Here is a 24101-nt window from a genome sequence, read left to right on the forward strand (position 1 = left end):
GACAAAAAAAGCCCTGACTGTAACTATTCCTTAAATTCTGCCTTTCTGGAAGAAAATCCTAGGTTGAAATACTGGGAAATGCCCTCTAAGTCAAGTTTAAGCCTGCCAGAACTATCATGAAAGATTCTTGGATAATCGTCATTAGTTTTTACAGAAACTTTAAATACTTCCCCCCCCATACGCATTTTAAATGTATCTTACATATGTATTGTCACCTGGTTATGCCAATTTATCTATTTTATTCAAAAGGATATATACATCTGTTTATAAGCTGCTCAGGTGACAGTGACACGGGTGGGAAATAAATTTAATACATAAAATTGGATTGTATAAAAACTATTCGTGTATAATTTTAAATTTATAAGTTGTCTCATATTAAACTTCATCAGTTGAAGTTATGTTAAAATGTTTGTAATTTTTGTTACAAGTGGAATTAGAATCTACAATCTATTCTAAAGATTCCTGGCTGTATTCTGAAAACTGACTTTTGTCCTAGACTAATACAAGCAATTATATTATCTTTCCTAGCTCTTATATTAATTTGCTCCTTGATTTAGTGTATTTCAAACATAGACCAATTTATTTGTCAACTTCATTAATTTATATATTATTTAAAATAAAATTACATTTTTTTTTCAGAAAGACAAATTTTGGAAAAAATGTTTTTCCCTTGAAATTTTCATCCCCCCATCTGATACTTTAAGATCTAACTATTCGAAAGCATGTAAGTGCAAGCGTATAAATAAACACCATGGGGGGGGGAAGATAACAGTATTCTGTGTGCCTTGGCATGTAGTCATGCTGGTCAGATGACCACAGAAGCATTTTTGCACAACACTGGTTACCTTGGCTAGGAAATGGAGATAAGCACCCCTCCCTAGAGTTGGGCACAACTGGGTCGGGAAAACCTCTACTTTTATATATGGCAGACTAAATGACAAAATCCCTGTCAGCTAAAATCTGATGTTATCTTTGTTCAATTGCACTCCATCGTAATCAATTTACTCAGGCAGCACAACACAGGTACCTGCAACTTGTGTGTTTTTATTATATGTCACATAAATTATCCATTACAAATGTCAAAACCTCTAATTGCCCTATTCTTTCAGGTTGATGGGATGTGAAATATGAATTTTAATTAAATGATTGCCAATCTTGGCAACATGAAAGTTATATTATTTAAATAAGTTTGAAATCATCAGACTAGGTTTCCCAATACATCAGTCAGATTACAACACCTTTGTTTTGCTGAAAACAGGAGTTGCAGAAGAGGTGAATACTTCAGAAGGTAAATAAAAGATAACCTTTATTGTCATTTTTTTTTACTGTGGGCACAACGGCACACATCAAAAATGCAATTTAGTTGTCTGCTCTCAAAGTGAAACACATACATGACACACACCTAAACATACTATACTAAAACTGATTTTGAAGCAGCTGTCATTTCATTCATATCAATGTTCCGAGTTAGTTCTACACCCATTTTCATTCTAGTATTTAGGCTTAATGCAAAGCAGGGCACAGACATACAAATGCCTCAGAACCACCCACTCCCAGCTGCCTTTGCCACCTTTGGTTCTGTTTACATTTTTTTTCTCTTTTGCCTTAAGTGTTCATCATATAGTTCACAAGAATGAACATGTTTGGTACTAAGCAGTCAGCCAACAGACTGACTTAGTAACCCACAGCTGATATTCTGATTTGGTAACCACAGCTGATATTCTGATTCATGGCTTTCTATTGATAAAAAGCCAACTCAGATATGATACAGTAGTTCAGGGGTCTTCAAACTTGGCCCTTTTATGACTTGTGGACTTCCAATTCCCAGAATTCCTCAAACTTGGTCCTTTTATGACTTGTGGACTTCCAAATCCCAGAATTCCTCAGCCAGTGCCTGGCTGAGGAATTCTGGGAATTGGAAGTCCACAAGTCATTAGAAGGCCAAGTTTGAAGACCCTTGCAGTAGTTGAAAAGGATTTATTTATTTATTTATTTATTTATTTATTTATTTAAGGATATATTTATATAACCTTCCCATTATTTTAGACTGCAAGCCTGTCTACTGACCCAGACACAAGAACTGCACTCTCCCTGTTGAAGTCCATGAGTCATAAAAGAGCCGAGGTTGCCTACCCCTGCCAATGACCAAAAATAAAATAAAATACCCCAACAAAAAGCATCGCGTTCGCGTCAACTTTTCGGTCAGCGTTAAAACACCTTGCCCCGCCCACCCGCTTCTGCCAACCAATCGGATAACTCCTGGCGTCAAGGTAACGGGACCACTCGCGAGGTCCGATTCTGAGGAAGCGCCTTGCCCTAGTGACCTCCTAACGGCGAAAAAGGAAGTCCGAGTAGCCGAAACGTTCAAATTAACCTCAACTATCTCTACGGCAGTGTTGCGTACATAACGTTCGGCCGATCCCGAGCGAGGCCCTCCGCACCTCCTCCCGCCCCTCAGTGGGAATCCTCGCCTAGTACCGCGCTCCCTCCGAAAAAAAAAAAAACCCATGGGGGGGGGGGTCTCGACGTCACCAGCCCCGAAAGCCGGTGGAAAATGACCGAGGAAAAATGACGTTCTAAGACCGGAATTTCCTCTTTTTTTGACGCATGCGCCTGGCCACATAGCGGTTCGCTCAGCGGCGCCGGCGACTACCAAAGGGAGCCTCGGGCGCAAGCGCAGTGCTAAATAGCGGTGGATTTGGGGGCGTGGCGAGAGAGAAACGGAGGGGGGGGGAATCAGCCGAGTTTTCCTGTCGGAGCAGCCTCGGCCGATCAGCGCGAGAAGAAGGGAGTCTGCGGGTGGCGCCATGGCGACCACTGTTAGTACACAGCGGGGCCCGGTGAGTCGGGTTTGCTTGAAGACCGGGGGGACTTTCCCACTTCTTCGCCCACTTTTTAATCCTCGGAAGGGGACGGGAGGATACGGAGGGTCCTAAGGGGTGTCCAGGCGCAGTGGCCTCTTCCGTCCTCTCCTCTTTCCGGGCACATTGGCGTAGCTATATGGCGCGGGGCTGACAGCCTGGTGTCCATCCACATAAAGGGCGGTTTGGGGTGGGGAGCGGCAGCTTCAGGGCCATACGATGGTCTTGTGAACGGTAGTTGGAGTCAGAGGTCAGACGGGCTAGAGAGCAGGGGTAAGGCAACCTCGGCTCTTTGATGACTCGTGGACTTCAACTCCCAGAATTCCTGAGCCAGCCATGCTGAGGGGGGGAAAGACAGAGGTTTCCAAGCTGAGCCATGCTGGCTCAGGAATTCTGGGAGTTGAAGTCCACGAGTCATCAAAGAGCCGAGGTTGCCTACCCTTGGGCTAGAGCAGGGGTAGGCAACCTCGGCTCTTTTATGACTCGTGGACTTCAACTCCCAGAATTCCTGAGCCAGCTATGCTGAGGGGGGAAAGACAGAGGTTTCCAAGCTGAGCCATGCTGGCTCAGGAATTCTGGGAGTTGAAGTCCACGAGTCATAAAAGAGCCAAGGTTGCCTACCCTTGGGCTAGAGCAGGGGTAGGCAACCTCGGCTCTTTTATGACTCGTGGACTTCAACTCCCAGAATTCCTGAGCCAGCTATGCTGAGGGGGGAAAGACAGAGGTTTCCAAGCTGAGCCATGCTGGCTCAGGAATTCTGGGAGTTGAAGTCCACGAGTCATAAAAGAGCCAAGGTTGCCTACCCTTGGGCTAGAGCAGGGGTAGGCAACCTCGGCTCTTTTATGACTCGTGGACTTCAACTCCCAGAATTCCTGAGCCAGCCAAGCTGACTCAGGAATTCTGGGAGTTGAAGTCCACGAGTCATAAAAGAGCCGAGGTTGCCTACCCCTGGGCTAGAGCAAATTCAGCTGGCCCGGAGGGCGGGGAAAAACTCGTAGAGCTGGAGTGGGGCCTTCGTAACATATAAAAAGCTCCTCAAATTAGACCAGCCTGATGATGGTCGGTCTAACTTTCGGGTTTTTCAGGTTTAGATGATTATTTTTTTTTCCCCTCAGTAGTAAACGATCGTGCCATCATGAACCTAGAATTTTCTAAAAGAGAAAATATTCTAAAAGAGGGGGAAAAAATCCTTGACTTAAAGAAGGATAATATTGTTGCGTTTCTATTTCCTTCACTTGCTAAGCGTCTTTATAGAGTTTAGGTATAATGACATTTTTTATTATTATTACAAGATACGGCTTTCTTATTTTTTGACTTTGCTAATAAAAGTACCTTGTTTCAATTATTTCTGCTTAGTCAGAAGCATGTCTGTTTCATCTAAGACAATAGATCTTCCGGACAGTTTACCTTTTCAAGCATTTGGGGGTGGGAAGGTTTTTTTTTGTCTTAAGAATTGGACGTATAATTTTATCTCTTCACTCTTGACTAATGATTATGTGTACCCTTTATTCTGAGACTGAATTGCTCTACCTACTGAATATTTCTTTAAAAGGATGTATTGGAAGATTGTACAATAGATAAAGCAACCCATTTAACTGAAATGGCAGTGATTATTAGAAGTCAGCATGGATTTGTTAACAAATGGGAAATTATATTTTTTTTTAAAAAAAGAGATTGTGGGAATGTTATTTATTTTGAACAAAATGCTTGATAAAATTGCCCATTAGATGTTTAGCGATATGACTTTGTAGTGATATACATAGTAGGTGTATCCATAGTAGGTAGGTGCATCCATTGAATATCATAAATGATATTCAAACATGTTTTCATCAGACTCCAGTGAAATATGAAGTCAAGTTTTAGGATTTTACTTGGGTTGAAAAAATGGTGACAATAGATTTGTAAATGATCCATGCTGGGGTTCCCAACCAAGGGTGCGAAACGATATTCCAGGGGGTGCGAAAACTTGGGTTTTCAAAATTATAGTGTATATCAGGGGTGCCAAACTGCTGGCCCACAGTCCGGATGCGTCATCCAGAAGTCACACCCACCCCATTGCTGGCAAACTCAAAACAGTCCCTATATGTCGCATGATGTCACGTGACGTCGCGAGTTTGACATGTCTGGTGTATATGCATAATTCATTGCCATTGTTGTAAGGGGTGCGAGAATATATCAGAAATGTTCTAGGGGTGCGGGGTATAGAAAAGGTTGGGAACAACTGCTCTAGAGCAGTATTTCTTATCCTTGATAACTAGGATGTGTGGGCTTGACTCCCAGGATTTCTCAGCCAGTATGCTGGGAGTTGAATTCTACATGTCTTAAATTTATTAAGGTTGAGAAACACAATTCTAGAGGACAGAAATATAAGTGAAGATGATATTGCTCATGGAGAATGAGTTAATGGCAGAATTAATTTTAATAGAGACAAATGTAAATAGCATAATATTTCTTCTGCTTGTATTTGCTTTTTTTAATGTGCTCTCACCAAACTGTTGATCCCCTAAGTTTTCAAAGTTTAAAATACTTCAAACCTTTTTTTAAAAAATACCGGTAATAATAATCAAGGAATGCGAGTGTTTTGAGATCCTAACCTCTATTTTTATGAAATAAACTTTACATATTAATATATGATTAGAAAGATGTCAGTTCAGTTTCTGCTGAAACACATTCAATGAAGAGGAAGCCACCATTGTTCTGGTTAATTGGTGCCACTGTCAGACTGCTCTTACTATTAGATTTTTATTTTTTCACATTTAACTGAAATATACCTTCCTGTAATTTACAATCATTATTTTGTCTCCAGCTGGGTAAGGGAATAAGCTTTTTGATCTTTTTCAAAGTGACACATCTCTTTGAGATGGCTGGAATACTATAATATGCTCCTTCAATTATCTTTTTTTCAAGGCTAAACATGCTGAGTTTGCTCTCTCTCTCTTCTCATAAGACTTAGTTTCCGGTCCTCTGATTATCATACTGGTTGTTCTTTAAATTGTTCCAGTTTTTGTGAATCCTTTCTAAAATGTAGTAGATAAAACTGGACCCAAGACCTAAGAAAGGGTCTGGACAATACTTCTTGTGATTGTAATATTCCTTGAGATTTGTTGATGCAGCCAAAATTTGCATTTGTTTTTTCCAATACACTGTTGCCAAGCAGGTATCCCCTTTTGTATAAGAAAGGGGATCAACAGCTTGGTGAGAGCACATTGATCGGTAAGTATGGCCCCATTTAAACTAATAATGAAAGCCAATTTTCTGGTAGTTATTTCAACCTTTGACTTCATTTTGGTTTCAAGAGAACCAAAATGGATTAAATTTAGCAAATCATAGTCCACAGGTAAGCTCACAAACTTCAAACAGCCTAGCCCTGTATCAGATACCAGGACTCCAGATATCAGTACTGTAAACAAATATGTTTCTTATTTGGGAGAAAGTAGGATAAATGAATTTGGTCTCTTGAATTTTAATAAAATGTTGATACAAAATTGACCTTCAACTTTATGCCTTCTGGTCCTTGATGGATGCTCATGTCTGACTGCATTTTTATTTCTATTTAATATATTCAAGAAGAAAATGTATTGTGTTATCCTGCATTCCTTATGGCAGAGGTCCCCAACCTCTGGGCCTCGGCCCACTAGTGAGCTGTGAGCTGTTTGTAATTGGGCCACAGAACAGCAGGCGAGCAGTGTGTGTCCACACTCCCATCCCCATTTGTGTGAGCACTTGCCAGCCATTTGCAGGGAACCATCCCCTCTTCTTCTCCCCCCCACAACCGGTTCACAAAGCCAGAAAGGTTGGGGAGCTCTGTCTTTTGGTACTATCTTAGGCTTCTCAAATAATTAGATGTAGAGGTATGCAATAAATGAATAGTGCAGAATAGCATATTGACCCACATTTTTATTTCCTGTATCTATACCTCTGCTTCTGGGTTTTAGGTTTTGGAATTCGGCTAGTCACTCTCTCTTAGGCGTAGGAAGAAGACAATGATGAACCATTTCTGGAACACTTGCCAAGAAAACTATAGGAGCAAGTCTAGACAATTGCCAGGAGGCAACAGTGACTCAAAAACGCATGGGTGCACGTGCACATGTGTGCGCATGCACACACACACACACACACACACACACACACAGAGTATTTAGGCAAATATAAACATCTTCATTTGATTGGGTTAATTTTTTCCCAATCCATTTTCCCCATTTGAATGTTCTTCTGAGACAAATAATGTCTTTTGCACTTTTTTGCCAGTACTGTAGTTAAGTTGCAGACGCTCGTTCCATTTTATTTATGAAACAGAACTACTTTTGATTTTTATACTTTTACGCAGCTGCTCCTGTCATGCAATAAAATCTACCTAACAATCACTGCACATCATTCTCAGAATCTCAGTTGGTTCCCAGAAGATTCAAACAGACTTATGTGAACAACCAACTACAAACTTGTCTGATATTGATAGAGACACTGGCCTCCTCATTGGTTTATAGAAAAAAACTGGAAAAGAGAATAGGGAAGTCTTTGCCTAATGTAGATGGGGATACGTTGGGCCTAAACTGAAAATAGTACACTTGCTGAAATTCTTATGCCCATACTCTTTTCATCTTGATGTGTTTTGTAAAGGGAACTCTAAGAATTGTGCTTGGAAAAGAACTGCTTTCTGTTTTGGCAGCTGTAAAAAGAACATGACATTTAGCTAGCAGCATAATTGTCATGCAATAGAACACATACATCAACATCCTTAACCACCATAGTTCTAATACTACCAGGAGCATTCCTTACATGAATATTTATCCATGAACGTGTTAATCAGCTGAGGGGCATCACTTAACCTTGTCTTACCCCAGGCTTAATATTGAACCACTTGTTAAGGATTCCATTCTCACATAGATGTTACTTCTATAGTAGAATGCTCTTATCACTTCCCACAATAACCTTCAATCCTACCTTTGAATAAGTCATTCTATAAATTCAGTATTTACTCAAAAAAAAAGAAAAAAAGAAATGTATACTTTCTTCCTTATATTCATACTTTTCTCACTGATTATTGAATAACAAAAATCTATACAGCCTCTTGCTTGGTGTAGCCTTCACTGTTTTTTTTTCTAATTTTTGGTTATTGTCATTGGCAGAGTTCCCCAACCTTTCTGGCTTTGTGAACTGGCGGGGAGAGGGGATGGTTTTACATGAATGGCTGGCAAGCGCGTACAGCTCCATTTGCATGAGCGGTGGACACGTGTGGCTGGCGCTCGTGTAAATGGAGCTCGTGGTCGCCTGCCACTTGCACATGTGGGCACATGCTTGCCCAATGTTTCCCCAGCCCAGTTCTGAATAGCTCAAAGCCCAGTAGTGGGCCATTGCCCATGGATTGGGGACCCCTGGTCTAAGCGGCCAGACACAAGACAAGGACAACCTATATGGAGGAACAAGAAAATAATTGCATTCTTCCACATGTCAGTCAAAGGTGCACTTTTTTTTCTAGTGGAATGTTACTTGCCCAGTTGTTCCATAATCACCACATCCATATTTTAACATTTTCTCAGTTAAAACACCCATACTTACTACAACCGACTATTTTCAATAGCATTCATAACTTCCTTTTCATGTTTTTCTTCACCATTAGCATTTAGAACATTGTTTTGGCAAGCAAATAAATAATCAAGCTTTGCAACTCTATATAATCACTCTAAATAACATACTGATCTGACTTGAAGATAATTTAAAGATGTATTTTATCTATTTTTTAAAAAAATGAACAGCTGTTGAGGTTTGTGGCTTCATTGATAATCAAAGATGACATGATATATTATAACATATTCATTACGGATAATGCAGTGTAGTTGCCCAATTCTAGTTCAAAAGAAAAGGAAAGATCTGTCATGAAAGAAAGACCTAAACTATTTTTACTTTATAGTAGCAGCTGTGAAAATAATTTCAGTATTTGTATTCTCAGATATAATACCTCTAAAGTCTAGATATTAACTTCAGATGACAATAGATGTTTTTCTTTTAGTAATCATAGGTAAATGCATACTATAATCTAAGAGAGTACTAGAATATTTTTCTTGTTCCTCTTCTTCATTGAGGCTTCGTGAAAGTATGAGGAATGTGGGTAATGATAATAAGGGCTGTGCTGGAAATGAGTATTAGCACATGAAAAAGATAGATATAGTAAGAATCATAAAGACTTAATAAACTGAATATAGAAATGGATACAATAGTTTCCCCCAAAAAATATTTTAGCACATATGTATGCAGCTTGTAGCCTATGGAGTATTCTGAGACCTAGCTCCACATTTTGTAGTGACAGTTAAATATAGTGCCAGAAAGGGAGCTAAACTCACATTTTCTAAGGATAATATTCTTTTGAATTACATATGTATTAAAATGGAATTTGATAATTAGAGGGTGTAAATGGATTCTTTATGCCATTACTATGGCTAAAAGGCTAATATTAAAGCATTGGAAAGGTGAATATATGGCCTCATTAAGTCCTGAACTGATTACACTTGCCACTATGAGCAGATTGCCTACAGATGTAAACATTGTATGGACAAGTATAATGAACTCATTTATACAAAATACAGTAAGTTAAAAAAAGCACAATAGCTATATACATATATTAGAAAAATACGCACACACACATACACTTGGATATTTACATTCTAACTGCTTACTGTTGGCACAACATTTACTTTATATTTTATACTTTGTATTTTTCTATTGAATTTTTCACTTTTTAAAACTACCCGTTAATGTATATTTTTTGGCAATGTATGTATCTGTGTTTTGTTCTTGTTTTCTTTTTCTGTTATTTAAAAAATCAAATAAATTACTTTACTTCATCTTTCCTTTGCTTCTTGCTTCTTACTTCACCTGAACTGAAGTTCTTTCTCCTTTGTCTTTGAGGACATTTTGGTATGGGATAAGCAAATGAAAATAAAGCAGGTTATATTTGTTTTGCCATTAACCTGTGTGTCAATGCTTAGTTTAAAATTGCAGGATGGATACCAAAGAACGAGAACCCAGAGAGACACCAGGATGATACTAAATCTTGAAAATGATTTATTAAAAAATTGTCCCTGAATATACTTATAGTATCAGAAGGAACCAGTGTCAAACAGCTGGATGAGCCAAGTGGCACGGAAGGTTTCCAGAACTTGACTCGTGAGGAAGTCGGGTAGAAGGGCAAAAACGTATATGTACACAGGCAGTCTGCCTAGCACTTTTGAGCTGCCAGTCAGACGACTCTAATCAACTAAGATCATAGAGTTGAGCTTGTTAACTTGCAGTTAGTACTTTTTAGGGATGAGCTGTGCTGCAGAGAAAAGCAGCTCAAGAAGAGATGGCTTGTTTAAGCAGTCTTTCCACTCTTTGAGGTGAAGAGGGGAAAGCAGGTCAGCAGTAGGGCAATGCAATACTGTGATGGCAAACACGTGTTAAGAGAGAGAGAATGCAAATGTTGTAAATATATGCATTGGTTGCAAGTTACTTTTTCCTCGCAGTCATAATTATGAGTTGGCCTCTATTGAAGCAATTGCTAAACAAAGACTACATGTATTGATTAAGATGGCAGTTAGCCTTCTGCGTTGTGCAGTATGTTTACTTTTATGTTAAATTATTCTAAAATAAAATGAAGTGGAATCATACAGCCTTGTAGGAATCATGTTAAGGGTCTGACACATATACTATATGTGAAATACAAAGAATGGCTAGAATCAGAAAAGAATGGAATATTGAAAATAGGTAAATTTTAAAAAGGCGGTTGAATGGATGAGAGTGCAGAGAGTATTAGCTAATTGGTATATGTGTTTTCCTCTATAGGTATATATCGGTGAACTTCCTCAAGATTTCCTTCGTATTACCCCAACACAGCAGCAACAACAAATCCAATTAGATGCTCAAGCAGCTCAACAATTACAATATGGAGGAGCAATGGGTACTGTTGGGAGACTGAGTATCACCGTAGTGCAGGTATTTTAAAAAGTACACTTTAAAATATACACTTCTATGCCAACCGATAAAATTAAACGAGCATCACTGGCTCTTGACTAATAATCATTATGTAGTGTTCTTACAGGGAAAACAAAATATATGCAGTAGTAAGCATAAATTATTTTTAGAATTGTATAATGTTGCAGTAGTACAAACTATCTCTAAAATCATTAATCAGTCTCTGTTATGAGCATATGCATTTAGTTAATATGTGGTTTTTATTAGGTTTTTAATAATCTAACATCAGGTACATAAAGTATCTAAAGGTGGTCCAGGAGATCACAGATTCCTTCCTATACAAAGGACTGGTCTCAGTTTCATTAACAGAGACTATTTCTGGGGGGAAAAAATTGGACCCAGAAGATCTAAATACAGTCCAGTTGTCAAAATCAATTTCCTCGGCAAAGTACCTAAACACTTGGTAACTGCTTAGATTCAGACATTCTTGGATGAAGAAGATTTTTGTAGGGCTCTTTCGATTTGTATTTAGACGCTAAATTCCCTTACCTGCTGTTGGATGATCTTTACTGAAACCTATGGGGTACAACCCTATTGATTCTTTTGATCTTTTAGTAGCCATGACATCCTTCTACAGGAGTTGTCCACGTAAGTGTTGATAGACCAGACTTGAAGTGGTTCTTCCCCTACTTAGATAGGCATGTCCAAAAGATGGTGATGAGAGATTTCTGTTTGACCCCATCGTATTTATTTCATGGGCTTTTGCAAGGTCTCATTCTGTCCCTCATGTTGACTGACTACATTGGGTGTCAAACTGCCGGCCCGTGGGCCAGTTGCATCATACGGAGGCCGCACCCACCCCAGCTCCGGCAATGCAAAAGAAGTCGCAGTACGTCATGACACGTCACGTGACGTGGCGACTTTTGACACCTGTGGCCTACATGAACAGCTGGATAAGAATATTGAGAGATTAAGAATAAATACCATCTCTAGGCTAATGGCAGTCAGTTCCATTTGTACTTTATATCAGATTGAGGAGAAGCAGTAAAAGTGCTGACTAAATGCCTGGCTGCAATAATCAAGGCCAAAAAACTGAATTTCAATCTAGATGAGAGAGTACTTCATCAATTTATGTAAATAGCATACAGTTTTAAGCTTACCCCTTAAAAGATCAAGGCTGTAACTTGAGATGGGGGTGGGTGGGTGGAATTCCTGAATCTATATTTGATAGTAGAGATACAAGGTCTTTGTGACATAAACCATCGTTCTTCAGCTTAGTTGTACCTCTGTTTGGATGGAGGTAGCCTTGTTCAATAGTCTGATAAATTTTGTTTAGATTACAGCAGTATATACATGAAGTTTTCCTTGAAGGTTTGCAAAATTCAGTTAATACAAAATACTACGATGGCAAAACGAACTGAGTGATACAAACATACTGCAGCTTTCTTTACTAGCTCCCACTTCATTTCTAATTCCAATTCAACTTACTGATTTTTACCTATAAAGTCCTTCAGGGCTTGCTTCTACATTAACCAGATGCTTCTTTTCTATGTTTTTTGGAAGGATTATTTTAAATTCAGTTGTTTTTTTTAAGGATGAATAGTAAATGAGCTCTACCGGTGATTTACGATATTTCATCCTAATTTTAAGAAAAAATAGTGAATATTTTCTAGAAGAAAGTTTTATCATTTGGTGTTGAACTTTTCTGACAAGACAAGTATTTTGGAATAAGGTATATAAAGAGTATAATTTTCTGCTGGCCATTTTGTTCAATCAGGTAATTTCTCTGTAATGTTTGCTTATATTGCTCTGAATTTTGTCATTTGGCAATTCCCATATACCATACGTAAACATATTCCCCTTTGAAGACATTGTATGCAATCCAGAGCACTATGGAAGGATGGCCTTGATTTTATTTAAGCTTTGTAGAAAATAACTTTTTTTATTTTTCTGATCAATATTGCAATATTTATGTAATTGAGATTTTACATAGTTGAGAGAATCATTATACAGTGACTTGGACTTATGTAGATGTTTCAGCCTGGGAATTTGTATAATAGAATACCTTAAAAATTAATTCCTCTTATCGGTGTGGGTTTTTGTTTTCCTTGTAGGCAAAATTGGCAAAAAACTATGGCATGACGCGCATGGACCCATACTGCAGAATACGACTTGGTTATGCTGTCTATGAAACTCCCACTGCTCATAATGGAGCCAAAAATCCTCGATGGAACAAAGTTATTCAGTGCACTGTCCCTCCTGGGGTAGATTCTTTCTATCTTGAGATATTTGATGAGGTAAAGATTGAAAAGGGTGGTGGTGGTATTTTAACTACTTTCACATTGCCTTGCCATTCCAGATTGGATCAGAGTACATATGTACACACTTTTATCAAAGTAATTTCCGATATTTTTCAAGTCATTTGTGAAATAGTCATATTTTTTGAAGTAAATCAGTGTTGGTTCAGCTGATCTGAAATGCAGGATTTTGATCAGCAGGTTTCCAGAATTACATTCTATTTGTTGAAGAAGGATAAAAGCTTATGGTTGATTAATGAATGAATGAATGAATGTTGTATTGCTTTTAACATGGCCTGGACGGATAAGTTGTCTGTAGCCTCTCTATCACCAGTTTCTCTCAACTATGCTGCTTTTCATATCCATACATGCAGCCCTCCCACTTGTGTTGCTTCCATAATTGGACAACAGTTAATAGAAGCTCCCATGTATATACACTGTAGGTGTGTCAGCAGAATACCACAAAGCAGAATGTAGTTGATGATTTGGGGAAAACGTAGAGAAATTACTATTATAATTTTCTTGGGATCTTACCGTACAAATGTTGTTTTAATGTACGTTATTTCTCTTACCATGTGTTCAGGTCCTACTGTTTGGTATAGGATTAGTCCAAGTCTGATAAATACAATTCTTTCTATTATCCTATCATGATAACTGAAGTAGATATTGTTATGGTACAACTTACTATAAAACTTATTCCTTTTATCTCTTTCCCTTTTTCCTTTCCAAGAGGTTTGGTCTTTTATCTTTGCCAAGCAGAGAATAGCTATAGTAAATGCAGCTTCCTATTATCTATACAACTATATTCCAATTTTTCTCATTTACATTTCTGAGTTTGTAATGATTTCATATGCTCCTCACTCTGCTTTGTTTTATCTGAAGGAAAATAAGATGTCAAAACATGTCCTAGAGCGGACCTGTCAAACTTGTGACATCACGTGACCGCGCAATGTATCGGAACTTTTCCCCCATTGCCGGATGGGCCAGTAGTTTGACACCCCTGTCCTAGAGAATCAGTTTTGTGTGGTAGTTAAGACATCAAGCTAGAAACCAAGAGACCATATTTCTACCTTAGGCACAAAGCCAGCTGGGTGACCTTGGGCCAGTCACTCTACAGAAGTGTAAGCAAACCACTTCTGAAAAACTTTGCCAAGAAAATGGCAGGGCCTTTTCCTGGGAGTCTCCAAGAATCAGACACAATTGAAGGGAAGAAAAAAATGTGCAATAGTAGGACGACTTGTGAAACTAGGTGACTTATTATAGTAAAAAAAGTATTCTGTTTTATAAGATTGACTATTTTTCCTCTGTCAGTCATTGTCTTCTATGTCAGTTCCCTTTGAAAAAATCAACATTAATACCATGAAAAATAATGTATATTTATCTGGCTATAGAAAACTAAATAGCAATTTAGAGATTGGAAGTGGCTCAAATTTCCTCTTACTTCTCCTGAAGGACTAAGTGAAGATTGCTGCTGATCTTATCCATAGAGACTAAAATTCTCAGCAACTTCATTTAAAATATGCTTGTCTTCCATAGAGATTAAAAATAAATAACAAAAGCAATATTGAAATTTGTTTGGCAAGGGAAGAAAGCACGAATTAAAGTGAGATTGCTACAGGACATTAGAGAAAGGGGAGGACTTAGACTTCCAGACTGGAAGTTATATTACCAAGCAGCTATATTAATGTGGATTAAAGAATAGATAACACTTAGGATGACCTGCAGATTGGCTGGCATGCCTTCCTGTGGTATGGAAAGAATAAAGTGCATAGATACTTTCAGAACCATGCTATAAGAAATGCACTTCTCTTAGAATGGAAAAAAAAATAAAAGAAAAAAAATTATACGAAGATACCTGAATGGCTTTCAACAATGGAAGCCTTTGCTTACCCAAACTTAATTACCGTATTTTTCGGACCATGAGACACACCGGACCATAAGACGCACCCAGTTTTTAGAGCAGGAAAACAAGAAAAAAAATTCTTTCTCCTTCTCTCTCTCTCCCTCTCTTTCTCTCTCTCTCTCTTTCTCTCCCTCCCTCTCCCATTGTCCCTTCCTTCCTTCCTTCCAGTCGCCATTAAATGGATTGAACTTCAGGCAATGCTGAGCGTTACTCGAAATACTTTACATGGGTTATTGTTTGAATTATCCTTCACTAATCCCGCAAGATGGGGTACCAGCAACTCTTTATTTTGCATCCCAGAGAAATTACGAGAGAGGATTGCAGCGGGGGTCTTGTAGAGACTCGGTTACACAGACAAAAACTATGGCTGGGCCGCTAACACGTTTATAAGCAAACATGGCTTGTGGTTTGTCACCATTGCAGATGTAACCTGAGAATTTTCACTTTGTCTGGAATTAAAGAAACAAAACAAAACCATGGATCCCTTTTTATTTTAATTCCATTTTTAAAGTTCACTTGGTTGACGGCTTCCTTCCATACTCTTCCCAGCAGAGAAAAGAACATGAAACTTAGCTAACTAGATTAGGGACAGTTTGGGAACTTTTTACCAGTCAGGCCCAACTTACTGAGGCTCATTTGTTTTGCTTGTCACTTAAAACAATCTTGTGGCTCCTTGTGATGTGCAGACCTCCTTCTTTCTGAATTGCAGTTCCAGATTGTTTACCAGATGTTAAACGGGATCTCTTCTCAGAAATGCAGCTGGCCCTCTGTTTGCTTTCACTCGTTTTCCCACTGAAAATCTGAGCCACTCACTTTGCTGGTCTTTGTGCAATAGGAAATGGTCCGTGTGTGAAACGGAGTGAGGGAGATTGCCAGAAATGTGAATCGGCCGATCTCGCGCTCCTGCAAACTCCCTCACTCGGTTTCAGCTTCCCTTGCTAAAAGAGAAAGCAGGCTGAAACGAGGCAGATTGCAGCAGCGCGAGATCAGCCGATTCGCATTCCTGGCAATCTGCCTCTTTCAGTTTCAGCCTGCTTTCTCTTGTAGCAAGGGAAGCTGAAACCGAGCGAGGGAGAGTGCAGGATCGTGAGATCGGCGTTTCTCAGCACGTGCCGATTCGTGCTCCTGGCAATCTCCCTTACTTTCCACTTGCGGAGGTTGGGGCTGGCCATACGGATCACCTTCGGACCATAAGACTCACCCTCGTTTTCCCCCCCACTTTTGGGGAAAAAAAGTGTGTCTTATGGTCCGAAAAATACGGTAACTATGATCAACTTGTAACATATAAAGACTTACTGGACAATGAAGGAAGATTGAAATCTAGACAAGAATTACAACAACAAGGTATTGACCTATCATGGTGGCCATATTTACAAATTCAATCAAGATATGAAAAAGATGTGAAAGCAATGGGGCTTTATAAATAACAAAAGTCTTATTTGTATGTTTACCTGCAAATATATGAGCAAAAGTAGAGATTTTTTATCTATTTATCTATTGTTTGTCAGGAAATCAGGTAGCCTTTACTGCACCAACACTAGCTAGAACAATGTTTCTTAGCTTTGCTGGCTGGAAAATTCTGGGAGTTGAAGTCCGCACATCTTTCAGTTACCCCAGGTTTAGGAACACAGCTTGAGAATTCATACCCTAACGCATTCTATAAAACCCTAGTAAGACCACACCTGGAATACTGCAACCAATTTTAGTCACCATACATCTAACCTTTTTCCATGTGTTCAGCAATGGAATATTTTTCATATAATCATGCTAATGGTTGAAGTTATCTGGAAAGTACACATAGCTGGGCACATTAAAGCAGGAATTCAACCAATGTAATTCATGTGGTCTGGGTTTAATTCTGTCTGCAGGTAAGCTGATCTTCAAATTTGTAACCACAATGCCACAAAAAATATCACAAAAAAATGAGCCACCTACAGATAATTTCATAGCATTTTGATTAAAAATTAAAGGCCCTTAGCAGCAGGTAGACTTATATGCAGGTACATACGAGATATATGACTACTTTAAAAGTATTACCATATGGATAGGTCCATGAGCAGGTAAGCTGAACTCAATTTTTTGGGTGTATTTTGGCACCTAAAATTATGGGCTTTATCTGCTAGTGTATATAATAATATTTCCCCCTATTAATTGATGTAATTTCTTACCTGGGAAGAAATTAATCTGCTTTTGAAAAAAGGGGATTTCAATTTTATGTAACCTCATCTGATCTAGCATTTAGGAAAACCATCTTTTGGAATATACTTCTTCATCTACTTAGTTTTTCTTCTATTTTTCAGAGAGCTTTTTCAATAGATGATCGCATTGCTTGGACCCATATTACTATTCCTGAGTCACTGAAACAAGGAAAAGTAGAAGATGAATGGTATAGCCTGAGCGGAAGGCAGGGAGATGACAAAGAAGGAATGATTAACCTGGTCATGTCCTATACGGTAAGCTAGACCACTTAAGCTAGCTGTTATAGCTAGCAGTTGAATAGATGGATCATAAAATAATGTTAAATTGAAAACAAGAAGAAGAAACTATTACTAGCTAGTGATGACTTATTCAGATATGATTGTGATACGGTTTCCATTCCAAATTTTCACTGAATCACCAAACTTTCATTTTCTTAAATCTATAGAGTATTCCTATATTAAGAAATACCAGTGGAATGGTGGCAGTTTTTCTTCAAAACAAATCATGGAAAATTTAGGAAATGAGTAAAATTTGAGAATTTTTAATAAAGATGGCTCTCATTTGCACATGCACAAATGTTGCACATTACTTCATTTACATCACTTAAGTAGTTTTTAAGTCCTATTATTGTACTCTAAGCTTAGAGTAATTTCTAAAATTTGAATTTACTTAAAAGCCTTCATGAATAATATGGGGCGGATGTTGATATGGGATAGTAAAGTTAAGTAGTTTTCTGTATTGTTTGTATTCTTGAACATAAAAGCTTTCTTTGTCCATAGCACCTTGTTTAAAACAAATTTATAGAATTGCTAACTAAATAAAAATATGTATTTTTATTGTGGAAGCTGTTATTAGAGCTAGTTGGGTCTAGTGGTTAAGGCACCAGACTAGCAAGCAAGAGACCATGGTTTCTAGTTTCGCTTTAGCCGTGAAAGCCAACTGATTGACTTGGGCCAATCACACACTCTCAGCCCAACTCACCTCACAGAATTGTGAAAAATAAGAGGAGAAAAATGTGTAGGGTACGTTTGGTTTTTTTGTAAGAATTATAAAGGCCAAATACCAAGAAATAAATTTTACCTTTCAGATATTGCATATTGTTTTCTGTAAACTCTTCACAAAATAGCAGGACTACCAGAATTTCAACCAATCAAGCAGCTCTTCAGAAATCATTTTATTTTGTTTTCCCAATTTGTATGCGAGCCACCGGCCCGGTTTATTTGCATTTTCAAAAAAATTTTGTTTCGTGTTTCTCAATTGTTGTGCCAATTTCTCTTTGTCTAGAATGTTAAGTTTGTGTTTAATCAGATCCATAAATTGCTTGATATTCTCTTTTTGTGGATCTTGTTGGAGTGTAACTTCTAAGCTCTTATATTCCTCTTCTAATCTTTCCCGTTGTTGTCTTTTCCCCTTATTTTTATATACCATATATGCCCTCGCTTCCCCTCTCATCACAGCCTTAGCTGTATCCCAATTGTTTTGTACTGAGGTGTCTATAGCTTTATTTTCCTTAAAGAAAAAACTTAGTTCTCTCTCCATCTTAGATTTGAATTCGTCTTCTTTTAAAATTGCTCTTTGAAGCGTCCATCTGGATATTTTTTTGGAACCTTTCCAGATAAGTTTAATAGGATTGTGATCTGCCCAAGTACCTGTCGCTATATGTACCTCATCTATTTCTGAACTAATTTCTTTCGTCATCCACACCATGTCTATTCTAGACCATGAGTTATGTCGGTTGGAGTAATATGTATATTGTCTAGCCTTACGATTTCTTTCCCTCCAGACATCTTGGATATTTAGTTCCTCAGCCAAGTTAAGAAAAGATCTCGGTAGAGTTCTTCTCTTCTTTTTCCTAAGCGTCTTTCCCATATAATCCAAATTTATATCTAGGATAGCATTAAAATCTCCTATTAAACAAATCTCCTCATAATCAATGCTACATATCTTATTGTGAAGTGTTTTGAAAAATTGTTCTTGGTTATGGTTTGGGGCATATATCTCTACCATCATGACCTTCCTGTGATTTATTATAACCTCGACTATCAGTATTCTACCCTCTTTATCGTTATAAATTAGTTTTGCAGTCAATTTTGGGTTTACATATAGTGCCACTCCTCTCTTTTTCTTGTGTCGGTCTAAGGAAACGAATAGGTTCCCTATTCTTGGTTGTACTAACAAATATTTTTGTTGTTCCTTTATATGGACTTCTTGTATTGCCACGATATCCAATTGTTGGTGAATAAGCCTATTAAAAAATTTCCGCCTTTTCACTGGCGAATTCAATCCATTAATATTCACAGACATAATACTACACTCACCTCCCTTCATCTTACTTATTTCTGGTTTTTGTGGATCTCGTGATTCGGGGCTCTCTCTCTTCCTTGTCTCTAGTTCCATGTTTCTCTGTTAACTCACCGGATTTGTTCCTTCTATCCTCTGTAGCTAAGATCTTCCCATCCATTGCCACACGTATTGTATCTCTTTCTCTTACCTCCCTTCCATCTTGATCTTCTAAATCTACTTCCTCTTGGCTATGGAAGTGGCGTTTGTAAAAATCTTCTGCCTTCTCTATCGTGTCCAGTCTATGCCTTCTATCCTGCCACGTAACAAGAATACCCTCTGGAGTTAGCCATCTAAAGTTTACATTTTCTCTTATTAGTTTGGATGTTAAGAATTGATAGCCGCGTCTCAGATCCCTCATCCTTTTAGGTATCTGTTTAAGGATGGTGATTGGTTGGCCCCGAAATTCTAATGGTTCCTCTCTAGATCTATGCAGAAGCTCATCCCGAATTGATTTTTTAACTAACCTTACATGTACTTCTTTTGGGAGGTTGTGCCTTCTCGCATAATTAGTTTGGACCCTGTATGTTTCATCAATTTCCGCCAGCATTTCCTCCTTCCCTACACCGAGTGCCTTTGCCATCAGTTCTGCCATCATGACCAACAGATCTTCCCCTCTTTTTTCTTGAACGTTCTGGAAGCGTAGATAATGAGCAGCCTTTTCTGCTTCCAGAAAAATGACTGTTGTTTCTAATTCCTTATTAGCCTGAAGGAGTGTTTCATTTAAATCATCTACTCTCTTTTCCTCTTTTTCCATTCTAGCTTCCATATCTTGAAGTCTTTGTTCATTTTTGACTAATTGCTGTTGAATCCCTTCAAATTTATCATCTATCGCTTGGATTTTCCCCTTTAATTCACCAGTGTCGTTTCTTATTTGGCCTATTTCTCTCTTCATCTCCTCGTGGTTTTTGGCCATTGCCTCGTGTAGGTTTTGCAAAAGGGCATGTAAATCTTTAAAGGAATTCGAGTTAGATCTTTCCCTTTGCAGCATATCCTCTATAGATTTCTGATTGGAGGGACTTGAGGACATCCCCTGTCCCTGTGCTGCTGCCTTTTTGCCAGCGCTAGGCTTAGTTGCTCCCGAGATACTTGTCATGTTTCCCCAATTTTAACAGCGTTTTATCAATGTATAATACCCTGAGTCTTATATAAACCTTTTAACTCTATGACAAAAGATATATAAAACAGTTACCACCAGATACTTATTACCTACTAAGCAATTTATATAATAAAATTCTATAGTATGAATATAATCAAAGTCACGTTCTTCTTCTTTTCCCCCCCCCCCGTTTCCGGCGCAGAAATTGGCACCTTTTCCGTCTTCCTCTGCTGTCAAAGACCAGTAGGTGTCCCACTAAACAAACCTCCAGTTACTAAATTGCTATATCAAATGGCCGCCCGTGACAAGTAGAGTAGAATTTCAAAAGTTTCAAAAGTTCACAAATTCAAAATTTACCAGGATAGACCAGACTAGACCAAGCTGATCGCTTTCCACGCCCGACAATCCAGAGTTCAGTCTCTAAGGCTCCAAAGCTCAGACTACTCAATACTTGGAAAAAAATTAGATCTCACAATTACACCAAAATACCGGTCTGGCTATCCACCCTTGAAGCGATAGTTTACCCAAATCTGTTTGATTTGGGTAACATAATCTCATACAAGGATATTCTGAATGAGGAGGGGGAATTGAAACTTAGGAATGAACTAGAATTACAAGGTATAAAACTCGATTGGTGGGCCTACTTACAAATCCAATCGAGATTTAGGAAGGATAAAAATGAATGGGGGATATATACCTCTGAAACAGCATTGGACAAAATATTATTGGGACCGGACTCTAAACAAATAAGGAATTTTTATAAATTACTTTTGGGATATAAGCTGTTTGAAGAGCAAGTGAAAGACCCCATGTTGATCTGGGCTAACAATTTAGGACATAACATCGACCTAGATACTTGGCAAACAATTTGGGATAGGAATAAAAGGATAACACTGGCCTCATCGTATAAAGAAAATTTATTTAAAATGTTTTACCGATGGCATCTTCCCCCAGCCCGCTTAGCAAAAATGTACACAACTGTATCTCCCAAATGTTGGAAGTGTTCTGAAGAGATAGGCACATACTTCCACACGTGGTGGTCTTGCAGTAAAACACAAAAATTTTGGAGAATGATTTGGATTTGGCTGAAAGAAATATTGAAACAAGATCTGGAGTTTAGTCCAGAACTTTTCTTGTTGGGAATCACGAAAGAGAAATATCCTAAAGATGTGCTATACTTAACGATCCATATTATCACAGCAGCTAGAATATCATTTGCGCAAAAATGGAAAAAGAATGAGATCCCAGGACAAAAAGAGGTTATTAGGAAAATTTGGGATTGCGCTGAAATGGACAGATTAACTTTGGAATTAAAGAATAAAGATCAATCAGACTATTATAGAATTTGGAACAAATTGTATCTTTGGATGGATAAAAAGAAAGGTCTCTATTAGGTTTTACAGACTAGCTCACTGTTTTAAATATTGTGGTATTTCACCGATTTGTAATCTAAGTGTATTTAAGTGTATTTTTGATGTACATATATACATGTATATATATATATATTTAAACATTGTAGACAAAAAGGTTTGTCAGCTCGCTGGTACTGTGTCCAATGTTTTTAAATAATAAATTTAATAAAATTAAAAAAAATTAAAAAAAAAAAAGAAATCATTTTAGAAATTTAGTAATGTTTATTTTTATTTTCTGAAGTAGAATAATACCTAAAATAATACTTAAAGCTGTTTTAAGTTTGTCAAAACTGATTAGACTAATTTGAACTCTGTGTAAAAATTATAATACTTTCCTTTAAAATATAGGCTCAGGAGCATTTCCCTGAATTTTCTTGTGCCACTAAATTCTTGTCACAGAATGTATTGATTCAGATTGTTATTAATTGTAATGTAAATAACTGATTCAATTGAAGAGTTTACGCAACAACTTTTCTTGCTGCCTGCCTTTTTTTGTAGCATATGTTTTAAAATACCCTTTTTCCTCTTATTGTTTGATATCCAGTCTTTACCAGCTGCTATGATGATGCAGCCCCAGCCAGTGGTCCTGATGCCAACGGTATATCAGCAAGGAGTTGGATATGTACCTATTACAGGTATCATACATTTTTCCATTTTTAATACACACTTTAAAAAAACAATTTTATGAAAAAGTTTAAACATAAAAAGAAGATGAGAGAAGTTGTGTTCTCTTAAGTAACTGAAATATTGAATGAGGAAACAATTTGATGCTAATAAGCATATTTGTTGTTCAAGTGGTCTACAAAGTTTCAGTGAGGCCAACATAATATTTATATATATTACTTTATTTTTGGTGTAATTCTAAACTGTGAATGTCATACTATGAGAATGAGCGTCAATGATTTTTGGGCTATCTTTGAGCCATTGTATCCCGCTAGTGCAGCTACAAAGAGGAGACAGAAACTTTCAATTCCAGTTTAAATTAGCTGCAGCTTTCTAAATTATCTCAACATGATCAAACTATTATTTGTTTTAATTACGAATATTGGAAGCAAAATAACTTCATTTCCACAAACTATAGGGTGTATTCACACATAATGCTAAGCAGAGGGTTAGGTATCATCAAGTTGATTAGTGATTAAGTGATTTGCTTGGTTTGTCCCAAACAAGGCCAATATATGTTAGAGCAGGGGTGTCAAACTCGCAATGTCACGTGACGTGTCACGACTTTTTTCCCCATTCCTGGCAATGGGGTGGGACACAGTTTCGCCATGACTCATCTGGCCTGCGGGCCAGCAGTTTGATACCCCTGTGTTAGGGAGATGAAACTCTTCACCAGCTTCCCCTCCATCCCAACCCATTGCTCGGTATGTTCTTTGGATATAAAAAGAAGCCACAGCAGTTCAGTACAGTTGTTTGAAAGCTCCTGCCAAATATTCTAAGTCTGGAGACCAGAAGAAGAAGTTCAGTACTGGCCCCTCCTCTTAAATGTATTGCAGAGCTTTGGACCAGATAAAATAAGTTTAAGTTATGATTATGGCTGTGTAAAAACGTAATTGTGATATCACTAACTACCACATGTTCTAGCGACAGCCTACAGTTCAGAATTCCATTTTTTCCCCATGGAGGACAGGCATATAAAAGGCCTGAGGTTTGGTTTTTAATAATAAGTTAATAATAATATGTTCCAAATAGCACAGTTGTGGTAGGCAGAGTGTGCTGCATTTTTCTGTCTTGTTCTTCTACAGGGAGTGCAGAATTATTAGGCAAGTTGTATTTTTGAGGATTAATTTTATTATTGAACAACAACCATGTTCTCAATGAACCCAAAAAACTCATTAATATCAAAGCTGAATATTTTTGGAAGTAGTTTTTAGTTTGTTTTTAGTTATAGCTATTTTAGGGGGATATCTGTGTGTGCAGGTGACTATTACTGTGCATAATTATTAGGCAACTTAACAAAAAACAAATATATACCCATTTCAATTATTTATTTTTACCAGTGAAACCAATATAACATCTCAACATTCACAAATATACATT

General features: G+C 37.8%; 1 protein-coding gene across 2 annotated transcripts in view; it reads left to right on the forward strand.

Annotated features, from left to right (window-relative positions):
• Positions 1-2721: 2721 nt before the first annotated feature.
• Positions 2722-24101, forward strand: part of TOLLIP (toll interacting protein) — a 34756-nt gene continuing 13376 nt past the window's right edge. For both annotated transcript variants that reach the window (XM_083379608.1, XM_083379609.1), the window contains exons 1-5: positions 2722-2840; positions 10680-10829; positions 12923-13105; positions 17309-17461; positions 22603-22693. In XM_083379608.1, the coding sequence (XP_083235734.1) occupies positions 2808-2840; positions 10680-10829; positions 12923-13105; positions 17309-17461; positions 22603-22693 (610 nt within the window). In that variant the 5' untranslated portion in view covers positions 2722-2807. The remainder of the gene's footprint in view (positions 2841-10679; positions 10830-12922; positions 13106-17308; positions 17462-22602; positions 22694-24101) is intronic.

This window comes from Vipera ursinii (assembly GCF_947247035.1).
Source record: "Vipera ursinii genome assembly, chromosome: 1".
In the NCBI taxonomy this organism is placed as follows: Eukaryota; Metazoa; Chordata; class Lepidosauria; order Squamata; family Viperidae; genus Vipera; species Vipera ursinii.